The sequence below is a fragment of the Macrobrachium nipponense genome, chromosome 35, assembly GCF_015104395.2.
Source record: "Macrobrachium nipponense isolate FS-2020 chromosome 35, ASM1510439v2, whole genome shotgun sequence".
In the NCBI taxonomy this organism is placed as follows: Eukaryota; Metazoa; Arthropoda; class Malacostraca; order Decapoda; family Palaemonidae; genus Macrobrachium; species Macrobrachium nipponense.
In genome coordinates, this window is record NC_061096.1 from 57,417,066 (window position 1) to 57,429,813 (window position 12,748).

At 40.6% G+C, this 12,748-nt stretch overlaps 1 protein-coding gene across 1 annotated transcript in view; it reads left to right on the forward strand.

Moving 5' to 3' along the window:
• LOC135208813 (small ribosomal subunit protein mS33-like) overlaps positions 1-12,748 on the forward strand; it is a 118,991-nt gene that overhangs the window by 19,821 nt on the left and 86,422 nt on the right. Inside the window, exon 2 of the mRNA XM_064241353.1 lies at positions 10,225-10,243. Coding sequence (XP_064097423.1) covers positions 10,225-10,243 — 19 coding nt within the window. The remainder of the gene's footprint in view (positions 1-10,224; positions 10,244-12,748) is intronic.

Here is a 12,748-nt window from a genome sequence, read left to right on the forward strand (position 1 = left end):
CTATGCTAATTTCCTAACTAACATTACAAGAGAACTTGTGCCTCCTCCAGGTTATAGTGCTTTATTGCATTAGTACTTATCTTTTTACCCCAGGCACCCCGTTATCACCTGCTTCGACATTTTTTATAAGTAATCAACCGGATGACAAGATGGATGAGACTTCCCAATACGATCCTTCATCGTCCTCTAAAAAGTTCTTCTAGGAAATGGGAGACTGGCTTTCAGCCAAAAAAGGGAACTGGGGGAAAGAGTCTCTTGATTTCCCTCTCTCTTGTTTGATTAGAAAGAGGTACCGGCAGTCCCCGGTTATTGGCGGACTCAGTTAATGGCGATCCTGTTTTATGGCACTTGTTTAGCGCCATAAAATTGGCGATTTATGGCACCATAAGTTGCCGATAATAGAGTTATGGTTCCAAAACATACCTAAAAAGAGGCGCCATTAACCGAAATTATAGTGCCATAAATTGCTGAGTTCTGGTTAATGGCAGTTTTTATTGTAGTGTCTTACCGAACAATTATACAGCCGTGATTTCCACGAGCGGCAGGATACTAAATTCAAATTTAGCGCGTAGGCCGTCGCCAAACACTGGTGGTGACGACGTCATCTCCCTCCACTCGCGGGAGAACCAGGTACAACTGCCCAGGTGAATCCAATTCTTTTCCTGCCGGCGTCCGGTGAACATCGGTGGTCGGTGCGGTTGGATGACTTTGCTTCGCTTTTTTCTTGTGGATTTGATCTTCGGAATTGGTGAAGTACTCTTTTTTGGCGTTGTTGTTATTTTGCTTATTATTTAGGCGTTGCCATGTCGGATTCTAGTCCGTCGGGAGTTAGGTTTTGCATCTCAGGATGTAAAAAACTATGATTATCCAAGTTAGAGTATGATTCTCACACTAAATGTGTTAAGTGTAGGGGACAGGTTTGTTCAGCAGATCAAACATGTAACGAGTGTAGTGATTGGACTGATTCTCAATGGAAGTTTTTTAGTTCATACTCGGAGAAATTAGCTAAAGACAGAATTAGAAAAGCAGCGCTTAGGGAAAGTAGACTTAGCTCTGCTTCGTCTTGCGATGTATCTGTTCCTTCTGTTTCTCCTCAAATTGTTATGTCTCCTTTAACTACACCTCCTATTCCTCCTACTAATCCCACTTCTCCGGCTTCCCGTGTAGTTTCTTCCGACACCATTGCCAGTCTAGAATCGAGGTTAGATCAGAAATTTTCGGTACTAGCGAATACGGTTTTGCAACTTGGTAATTCAGTTAAGACGTTTTTGGAGAAAGCGGCTTCAGGTAAGAGTGTAGTTGAGGGTGCGTCTGTCTGTCCTGACACGTCTCCTAGACAAAGGTCACTGTCCAGCTCCTCCGCACCGGGGAGAAGACATACCGGAAGTCCAAGGGAGTCGATCGGGATTTGCCCACAGACAGGCGCCTCTCTTGTTGAGCCTGTTGCGCCTCAACAGGGCTCGGTTAAGCGTTGGAAAGGTGTTGCGGTCAGACGCCTTTCGAATGATTCAAGTCATTCGTCTCCGGTCGCGCGGCGCTCTTGGCGAGATTCGCCCGTTTCGCGTCCCTTAAAGAGGCGTTCAGGCGCTGATTCTTCGCCTCCTCCAGTCAAGCGGGTATTAAGGAAGCCATGAGAGTAGGGTTGCGCCCGGCCGGACGTTAGTCGGCTGTTCGTTCGTCGCCTCAATATGTGCCTTTTTCGGCTCCATCTACTAGTAGAGATTGGGGGGGGTTTTAGCGCTGTAGCTAGCAGTTCTAATTGTGTTTCTTTTGGCACTTTCTCGTCTGTTATGCCTGATGCGCCTGTTTCGCCTCGAATTTCGGCGGCTCCGAGCGAGGCCGCAAGTAGTTTTCCGGCCTCCGGGGAAACATTTAGGCTCTTCCAAGCCTACGTTAACTGTTTTTGATTCGTCTCTGGCGCCTTTTTCGCAAGCAGTTAGAGATGTTAACCAACTGGATGAATGAGTCCAAGGGTGGTTTGAAACCTTCAGATCCGGTTGTAGTTCCGTCTACTTCTTCGGCGGTATCGGAGAATGAAGAAGAAGTAGAGGAGGAGGATTCACATCACCTCTCGTGTTATTCACATCTCCTTAGATTTCTTCTGGTATCTTATCCAGATTAGTTTGAGAAAGCGGCTCCGCACTCCCCAACTTCGACTTTTTTGATGAGGAGGAAAACTTCAGACCCTCTCCTCCCAAAACTTGTTCTATCTAAAGCGGTTAGACATTCGTTGAAAGAGACGGAGAAATGGATGTCTATGAAAAGAGACTTAGGGAAGGCTCTTTTTGCTTACCCTCGCCCCCTAAGTTGCTTCGTAAGAGGTATAGGTTTTTATGTAACTGGGGAAGCTCCTTCTCTGGGAGTTTCTGCCTCCTCCCAGGGAGACTTCTCCAGTTTAATCGAACGTCCTCTAGAAGATCTGCTTTCGCCGCAGCGAAAGTTTTCTTTACAGCGCCTGAGTTGGACCACGTTGTAAAGAATCAATTTAAACTTTTGGAAGTCTTTAGCTTCCTTGATTGGACTATTGGCGCTTTAGCGGCCAAGATCGAAGACTGTCCTTCTCTTTCTCAGGAGTTAGCGGAGGATTGGATTGGTGTTTCTGTCCTGTGCGGACAAATCCATTAGGGATGGATGTGATGAGTTAGCTTCGATCATCGCCTTTGGTACCCTTAAGAAAAGGCAACTTTGGTGCTCTTTTGCTTCTAAAAGGGTTACTTCCCAACAGAAGTCTGCTCTCTTGTTTGCTCCTTTTGTGAAAGATAACCTCTTTCCAGACGATGTAGTGTTGTCAATTTCGTCTGCACTAGATAAGAAATCTACTTCGGATTTACTGGCACAGTCTACTAAGAGACCTAAAGCTCCTTTGGAGACTGTTCCTTCGGTTTCTCCTCTCTGGCCCAAGCGCCTTTCGAGGGAGAAAACCCAAGCGCTTCTTTCGGCCGAAGTCGAATTTGCGACCTCAGTCTAAGGCCTCGGCCAAGGTTCAACAAACCTTCCAAATGAAAGCTCGGTTCTTTCATGCACCATGGGAGCCAGGCTGGCTCTGTTTTGGGAGGAATGGGAAAACAGAAGAGCAGAAGCCTGGGTAGTGCAAGTACTCAAGTTCGGCTATCGTATTCCTCTCGTTTCACCTCCCTCGCTCTCATCTGTGCCAATTCCATTCCAGCCTACTCTCCGGGCTCAGACAAATTTCTGGCTCTAGCCGCAGAAGTGGAAGCGCTTGTTCTCAAAGAAGCGAATAGAACAGATAGAGGGGGATTTCCTCCAGGCTTTTACAATCGCCTTTTTGTAGTTCCCAAGTCATCAGGGGGCTGGAGGCCGGTTTTGGATGTGAGCGCCCTGAACTTGCATGTCCAGAAAACAAAATTTCATATGGAGACCACTCGGTCGGTTCTGGAGTCCATCAGACAGGGGGATTGGATGGTCTCTCTGGACATGCAAGACGCTTATTTTCACATTCCGATACATCGCGAATCTCGGAAGTACCTGAGGTTCATGTTCAAAGCAAGGTGTTTCAGTTTCGGGCGCTTTGCTTCGACTAGCGACGCTCCTCAAGTTTTCACCAGGGTTCTATTCTATCCCCGATAGGAAGCTGGCTGCACATATTAGGAGTAAGAATCTCCCTCTATCTGGACAATTGGCTTCTCCGGTCGGAATCAGAGAGTCGGTGCATGAAGGACCTTGGAACAACTCTGGATCTTGCCAGAAAGTTAGGAATTCTGGTCAACAAACAGAAGTCCCAGTTGGTTCCATCTCAGAGCATCCTTTATTTGGGGATGATTCTGAATGCTCAAGTTTTTTCGGGCTTTTCTGTCCCCGAAGAGGGTTCAAGGCTGTCTGGAGACAGTTCATGGAGTTCTTGGACAAAAGGTAAGTTCTGCCAATCAGTGGGATGAGGCTCCTGGGCAAATTGACGTCAGTGGAGAAATTTGTGATGTTGGGAAGACTGCACATGAGACCTCTGCAGTTTTTCCTGAGAGCCTCTTGGTGCCAAGGAAGACACAACCAGACTCGATTACTTTCCTGTCACAGATCAAATAAAAGAGGACCTAAGGTGGTGGCTCTCTCGAGCAAGGTTGGAAGAAGGGTTAGATTTACGACCCATCCTCCCGAACCTACAGTTCTTTTCGACGCATCGGACACAGGTTTGGGGAGTCCTGCTGGGAAATCAACGGACTTCAGGAGCTTGGTCGGAGAAGGAGAAGAAGTTCCACATAAATGTAAAGGAACTTTAGCAATTTTCCTGGGGCTCAGACAGTTTCGGAGCTTAGTAGAAGGTCGGGTAGTGGCAGTGCATTCGACAACTCCACGGCTCTCTCGTACGTGCGGAAACAGGGGGGGACTCAGTCTTTCTCTCTATACGAAGTAGCCAAGGATCTCCTCCTGTGGTCAAACGAAGCGAAGGTTCAGCTAGTCCCGAGATTTGTTCCGGGAAAGATGAACGTCCTGGCGGACGAGTTAAGTCGTCAACAGCAAGTGTTACCTCTGGAGTGGACTTTGGACAACAAGATTTGTTTCGAACAAAACTTTGGCGCCTTTGGGGCACGACCGTCCATAGACCTGTTCGCGACATCAAGGAACAACCGTCTTCCTCTCTTTTGTTCTCCAGTTCCAGATCCTCTAGCTTGGTCGGTGGACGCAATGCTGTTGGATTGGTCGGGTCTGGAAGCTTATGCATTCCCTCCGTTCGGTCGGTCTAATAAGAAGAGGTGCTGAACAAGTTCATGTCGCACAGCAATGTAACACTAACGTTAATCGCTCCCTTTTGGCCCAGGAAAGAGTGGTTCCCGGACCTTCTCCAGTTGTTAGTAGACTTCCCCAGACTTCTTTCTCCAGAGAAGTGGCTTCTCAAACAACCTCACTTCAAGAGGTTCCACCAAAACTTGCCCGCTCTAGCTCTGACAGGGTTCAGACTGTCCGGAATCTTGTCAGAGCGAAAGGGTTTTCAAGAAGCGCTGCAGAAGCTATCGCTCGTTGTAGGAGAGAGTCTTCTAACAAACTCTATCAAGGGAAGTGGAGAATCTTCAGAGAGTGGTGTAGAAGTGCTAAAGTCTCTACTTCTGCGACCTCTTTAACAGAAATAGCAGATTTTCTTCTATTCTTAGGAACTCTAAGAAAACTGGCTCCTTCGACCAATCAGAGGATATAGAGCCATGCTCGCTCGGTTTTCGTCATCGAGTTGGATCAGTTCCTCCAATTCAGATCTGGTCGGACCTCATTAGGTCTTTCGAAACCACTAAGCTCCCGCAGGATACAGTGGCTTGGAACTTAGATGTGGTGCTTAAGTTCCTCATGGGTCCACCGTTTGAGCCTTTGAAGTCGGCTTCGCTCAGGAACTTGACTAAGAAGGCACGTTTTCTTATTGCACTAGCTTCTGCTAAGCGTGTCAGCGAATGCACGCTATAGACAAGAGATCGGTTTCTCTCAAGGCTGCTGTATTTTCCGGTATCTTTGACCTTTCTAGCCAAAAATGAGAATCCTTCTAATCCTTGGCCGAGGAGTTTTGTGGTAAGGAACTTATCTGATTTAGTTGGACATGAGGAGGAAGAAAGGCTCTTATGTCCAGTCAGGGCTATTAAGCAGTATCTGTTTGCCACTAAGGGTATTAGAAGACAATCTTCTAAGCTCTGGACCTCGGTTCAAAATCCCTCTCGTCCTCTTTCTAAGAACGCTATATCGTTCTTTATTAGAGAGCTTATCAGGGAAGCTCACTCGCAGTCCGAGAACGACAATCTTTCCGTTCTGAGAGTTAAAGCTCACGAGGTTAGAGCAGTGGCAACTTCTTTAGCATTCAGAAAGAATTTATCTTTAGCTTCGATTCTTCAGAGCACGTTCTGGAGATCGAATTCAGTTTTTGCGAGTCATTATCTCAAAGAGATAGAAACGGTTTTCGAGAATTGTAAAAAGTTACGTCCGGTGGCGGTTTCTGGCATGGTGTTGGGAGAAACGGCACAGGGGTCGTCACCTCTATGCTAACTTTTCACCTTGAATAGGTTGTCGAGTTCAAGGGAAGCTGGGGGTACTGAGTACATGGGATACTCACCAGTCTGTTAGGTCAGATTTTACAATGGTTGGGTATATATGTTTTTAAATCTGGTGTTGGTGACAAATGTTTTGTATGATTGAATTTCTGGTCTTAGCCCAGGGCAAGGGCAATCTTTGTTGTTACTATCCTCCGTCAGTCAGCCTTGACTCGCTTGAACTACGGAAGGATTCCACTCCTGTAGAGGCTAACTTTGGTCAAATTCCAATTCCTCTACAATAGTAAGAAGAGCACTGACCAAGGCAGTAACAGTCTGCTGTGAGCTCTCTTACAAGGTAAGGTACAACAGACACCTTGAGTGTTTACTGGTATTGTAACATAAATGTAACCATTTAGAAATACTATGGTCCACTGAATCCACCTTCCCATAAAATGTGTAATCAGCTGTATAATTGTTCGGTAAGACACTACAATAAAAATGAAATTTTCATTATTAAAATGAAGTTTTATTGTATACTTACCGAACAATTATGATTATACCCACCCTCCTCCCCTTAGGTGGACGGACGGGCAGAAAGAATTGGATTCACCTGGGCAGTTGTACCTGGTTCTCCCGCGAGTGGAGGGAGATGACGTCATCACCACCAGTGTTGGCGACGCCTACGCGCTAAATTTGAATTTAGTATCCTGCCGCTCGTGGAAATCACGGCTGTATAATTGTTCGGTAAGTATACAATAAAACTTCATTTTAATAATGAAAATTTCATTTATGCTCATCAGCACCCCACCAAGAACAGAATGCCTGCTGATAACTGGGGACTGCCTGTACTTCTTATGTGACTGGTGAAGACTCCTTGCGTTGGGAGTCCACAATGCCTCCTCCCAAGGGGACTTCTCTGTCTAATCAGACGTCATTGCACCGCTCTCCATGCTCATAAGTGAAGATCATGTTATCATTCAGTAGAATTAGAACATCTAGTCAAAGACACTTTTAAGGTATTCAAAGTGGTTGGAGTTTTCCTGGATTGGATGATGGTTGCACTGGTCAAGAAAATAGAGGACCACCAGGATCTAGCTGGAGATATTGCCTTGGACTGGCTATGAGTTCTTTCTTGTGCTGACAAAGCCATTAGAGATGGTTCTCTAGAACTCCGCTCTAGTCACGTTCGGAATACTGAGGGAAAGAGAGCTCTTGTGCTCCTTTACTTCCAAGGGAGTTACACAGACTCAGAAGTCAGCCCTGCTGTTCTTGCCTCTAGACCAGAATCCTCTCTTCCCTCAAGGCATAGCAAAGGGGATTGTGTTAGATTTGGAAAAGAAATCTACACAAGACTAGGCACTTCAAGTAATCAGCAGCTTTTCAAACCAGGACTACCTCTCCCCTCCAGCAACAAACAGCCTTTTCATGGAGGGAGATCTAGAGTGAGGGTTCCATAACTATGGGTCGCGGATGATTTTTTCGGGGTTGCATGAAGGCAAGGTCATTATATGTACGTATGATATCTCCTTTATCAATTCCACTCAGTATTTTTGTTTTACAGTTCATTTGAGTAAACATAAAAATATTGGATATGTCACCTAAGTGTAATAAAAAAAAATCTCTGTAAACTGTTCACTCTCATATATAAATCTAATCAAACTACTAGAGTACGTTTTGTATTTGATTTTGCCAGAATCTATGTCGACCTGGGAAAAAAAGTGTTAGTCCTTTCATGTAGAGGTTCTGGAAAGATTATGATACCAAATATTATATTTTCTTTTAAAATTAGTTTAAATGCTTGATATATATTTTTAAATTAAGTAGATGCTGTTTGTAATTATTTACTGTAACTTCTTCACTCAAAAGTATTTTTTAATAATAAGTATTTGGATCGCAACGTTCGTCTTTGATTTAATCGTTCAAATCAGGTTACTAATATAGAGAGCACTAGTCTACTTCTGTTAATTGTGATATTTCTTGTTTGTATTTTTTATTTGCAAAATAAATTGTTGGCCAATTCGAAAAGGGGATGTAAAAGAAACTTCATATGTAAGTCAAGAGACCGAAGAAGTGGTTACAGCAACGTGTAAGTCAGTGTTGTTGAACCAAGCAGTAGTGGCCAATCACAGCCAAAATGGCGAAAGTACCAAGCAGATTTTATTCAGCATGGCTTTGGATGCTATGTTGTTGTCGATGATCATCATCCTCAATGTGTTAAATGTTTGGAAGTGTATGCTAATAAGAGTTTAAAGCCTGCAGAAATGAAAGAACACCTGCAATGCAAACACCAGTCATTTACAAATAAACCCAATAGATTTTTCCACACAAGAAAATATGCCCTTTGATTTTGGAACTTAAGATTTTCTCAACTTTGGTACTAGGGTCATTCCTTGGTAAGTTCATTGTTAATGTCAGGGTTTTATTCATTCATAGTTTGTGATTCGATGTTTTTTGTCATTTGTCCTTGGTTTCATGAGACCTATTCAGAAAAGAAGTTTTGTTTTACATAAGCAGTTGTACTCTCAGATTTATTGAATTAAATTATAACTGGTAGGATACTATGAAGGATGAAATTAGATACCTAGTTAGGTTTTAAAAGAGCCAGGAAATTATGAATGATTTTTAAGGTTATGTGTGACAAACTAACTTCATTGTATAAGCTCCTTTGGAGTGTTGTGTGTTTTAATGATTGTAGCACCTTTTCTTTACTCACATTGAAGCACTGACTCTCATGGTTTTCTTTCATCTGTCTTCTGGTGGAGTGAGTTTAGCAGTTATTCACTCTTCGTCATACTTTGAGACAATTTTTACCTTTGAAAGCCATTTCTCACATCCGTCTTTATTTCACTCTCTTTATTAGAATGTTTCTTTATTTATCATATTGGGAATATGTACCCGTCTTTCAGCAGTAGTAGTCCTGTTTTCTAAGTCAAAACAAGCCCTAATGTCTCCTCTCGACTGTGTCCCCGAAGTTTTAGTGTTTCTTGATGACCTTACAGTTAGATTAGGCCTCAAGACTGTCATTTAGTAAAGCATCATTGTATTCCAAAGATCAGGAATGTTTATTATTCCTTATGCTTTGGCATTTGCCATCTAGACTTATAGACCTTAATGTTTTCAGTTATCTTTAGTTTATTTTAATATGGCTCAGTTGCGGTATGAATGTTTATGCTAGCTACAACAAAATCTTGATGTAGGTAGTATAGTACATATATGCAATATAAGAGGTTTTCACATTGCAAGGATTCATATAATAGTTAAAACAAAATCTGCATACATACCTCGATACAAGTGTCATAAATTTACTTTTATTTTTTATTTTTCAGAAGCTTTTTTAAGAGAGTCTTTGCTGTATTGTAAAAATGCAAAATGCAGTTTGTTAATCATTCGTTTTATTATGCCCTTTCATAGCCTATCTGTACTATATCTTGGAATTCAGTGAGCTGAAGAGTACAGTAGAGACCCGGTTCACGACCGTATTAGAACTCGACATAATCGGATTTCGCCACTAAATTTCCAATAAACTTTGTATCTGTGTTCAACCAAAAAACCAGTTTCCGACCCCCGACCATATGATGTTTGTAAACAAAACTGTTTCCGCCAGCTGCCGCTAGTTGGCGTCATCCAGTGCTACCAAATGTAGCATAATTTCATGTTTTTTAGCATAATTTGACCCAAGAATTGGAGCTTAGCATAATTTCTTTCACACTTAGGGTTCTAGTACAATTTTAGAATGTATTTTCACTAAAATTTTAAATAAAATGCAGAAAATTCCTCAATTTCATACACAGCTATAGTGAATGTATCTTCAAGTGAAATTGCCTCAAAAGCAGCACTAACAAATGAGTTAATTGCTAAGTTTGAACCCAACTAAGGAATGTTAAATTTTGTGAATATAAATAAATAACCACAGTGGCATGACAAACAATCAGTAAAGTGTTGTTTAATGTTTTTTTCTTCATGAGTAAAGAATTACTTTTTTTTCCTTTTTTAAGTTTTATTTTTTTCAGTAATCAAAAATTTTAATTATGTCTGAAGTGATTTTTACCACAATTTTCAAGTATTTATTCATTGTGTATGTGATCTATTAAAGAAAAAGTGTTTCAGTGGCATGATAATGATCAAGTAATAAGTACGTATGTTTTTCTTCTTGAGTAGAGACTGGTTTGTTTGTTTACCTTTTTTTTTTTAGTTTTAATTTTTTAGGAAATATCAGTAAATAACAAAATGTTATATTTGAAGTAATTCACACATTTTCAAGTAGTTTATTAATTGTTTATGTGATGTAAAGAAAAATGGTTCTGAGTGGCATGATAATGATGCAGTAATAAGTAAAACTTGTTGTTTTTCTTCACATTTGTATGTGTGATCTTCACACATTTGTCAAATAGTAGTATAATAGTGATTGCATATCAAATAGTGTACTAGTGATTGCGTATGCGATCTATTAAAGAAAAATGGTGTTTATTACGAGTTTCCTAACACCATCAAATTATTAGTTATAATATTGTCTGTTCGTCACTTTTTATCATTTCACCTAATATATAAATGTTTTAAATTTCCATTACATCGTTGTTTTAGCTCAAATGTATTAGAGAAATGAGATAATGATAGATTAATAGCATAATTCTGGCACAAAATTGCACCATATTTGGCATAAATTCTTGTTTGGACCGACTAGCATAATTTAGCAAAATGGTTGGTAACATTGGTGACGCCACTCAGTGACTCAGCATTGTTTAAAGTTGCAACTAATGTTTACAAACATTCAAACATGTGTCGTGTCTTGTACACCTTGCGCGCATTTCGTTTGCTTTTTCGGTGGTATCAACGTAGACATATTCTAAAACCATGCTACACACTTGAGACGCGCGTTTCAGTAGCAAATGCAATACGTATTTAAGTGTTAGGTTTGGAGTGAAGGCAATGTTTACGTACGTAGGTTACATGTGCGGTTCGGTAGCGAATGCAATCTTTAAGCTTTGTTAAGCTTTCCGGTAAAGAAGAAGTTAGTCATAGTTTATATCAGAGAAGCTACTATGCCATATTAAGTGCGTAGTAATCAAGAAATTAAGAAGAATCTTTTATGTCGTACTGTAATACGTTAATGTTTACGTGTAAGATTTGGTAGTGAAACCAGTTACATACGTAACATGTTCGGTTCGGTAGCTACGCAATCTAAGCTTTTAAGCGTGCCGGTAAGGAAGAGGTTAGCCTTAGGTTAACTCAGAATCCGCTACGGATTATACATTAATTATAGAAATTAAGTAGATTCTTTTTATGTCTACTGTAAAAATACGTCATGTTTACGTGTGAGATTTGGTAGTGAAACACTGTCACATACGTAACGTGGTGCCGTGGCCAGTTCGGTAGCGAACGCAATCTTAATTTCTTTGTTAAGCTTGCTGGTAAAGAGGAGGTTAGCCTTAGCTTAATCAGAGAAGCCGCTATGGTATAGAATAATTATAGAAATTAAGAAGATTCTTTTATGTCTACGTACTGTAAAAAAGACGTCAATGTTTACGTATGAGGTCTGGTAGTGACACAGTTTACATATGCAACGCGTGCGCGGTAACGAACGCAATCTGTATGCTTCGTATAAGCGTCCTCGTAATGGTATAGTAATGGTATAGTAATGGTACGTAATGGTATAGTAATTAAAGACATTAAGAAGATTCTTTTACTTATGTGTATGTATATATGTACCATGCAGTACCATAAATAATTGTCAAAGTCCAATAAGCTGAAACCAGCCCTGATATTGGACAATTTGCCGTAAAAGACGCACCTTTTTTTATAAGGACATTTATGAAACAAAATCGTTAGTAATCATAACATTACATTTACTGAAAGATAATTTTCAAGCGATGTATACAGTATTGCAGTCGACTCCGTAAAAGATTTACCATAAATTAATTAATATAGAATGTAAATGTTTCTAGGCTTATAGCGAGATTATGGTTTCTTTACTACCATAGTCCCCGTATATAAACCACCAGGGCTGCGCTATGGTTTGTTTACATCCTTAAATGCCGACTTACTGTAGGCAAATTTTGCAAGTTTTTGATAAATATAGATTGGGTTTAATTTTTAAATGTTTATTAATTTACTGTAATAATTAGACTTGCTTTTCAATGCTTTTATTATGTTAGCAACACGTTTTATGCCTACCCACTACACTACGTTCTACTTACTATTTACCTAGGTAGCCTATGGAGCTTGGTCAACAATCAGTTGGACACAGGTAGTTTTCTTTTATACTGTATATTACACATTTAATTATTAAATATACGTTTAACATGATATTTATTTAACTTTTAACTTATTTAGTTGTAATTTACATGTAATGTATTGTATAAAAAGGCAAGGTTAGGTAATAACTGATGGTCAAGAACGGATTAATCCATTTTCAGTTATTTCTTATGGGAAAACTTGATTCAGTTCTCGAAATAATCGAATTTCGACGCTCCTTCTGGAACGAATTATCGTCGAGAACTGAGGCTCTACTGTATATGTAATGTCATTATGGTTAAATGTACACTAGGTATCCTGGGCTAATGTAGGCTAGGCTAGTTTTAGGAAATGGAATTCCACAGAGGGTTTGAGTAATCTTTGAATGTCCTAAATGGTAACAATAGATAATTAGAAAATGAAGGTTTATGAGATTTTTATCACTTTTAAAAAACATATTCATAGGAGTGAAATGAATTAACTTGAATAATTTTAGTACATATGATAGGCTGTTAGGTTAGCCCTACTTCTATCAGTTTTCCAGTTATCCATCA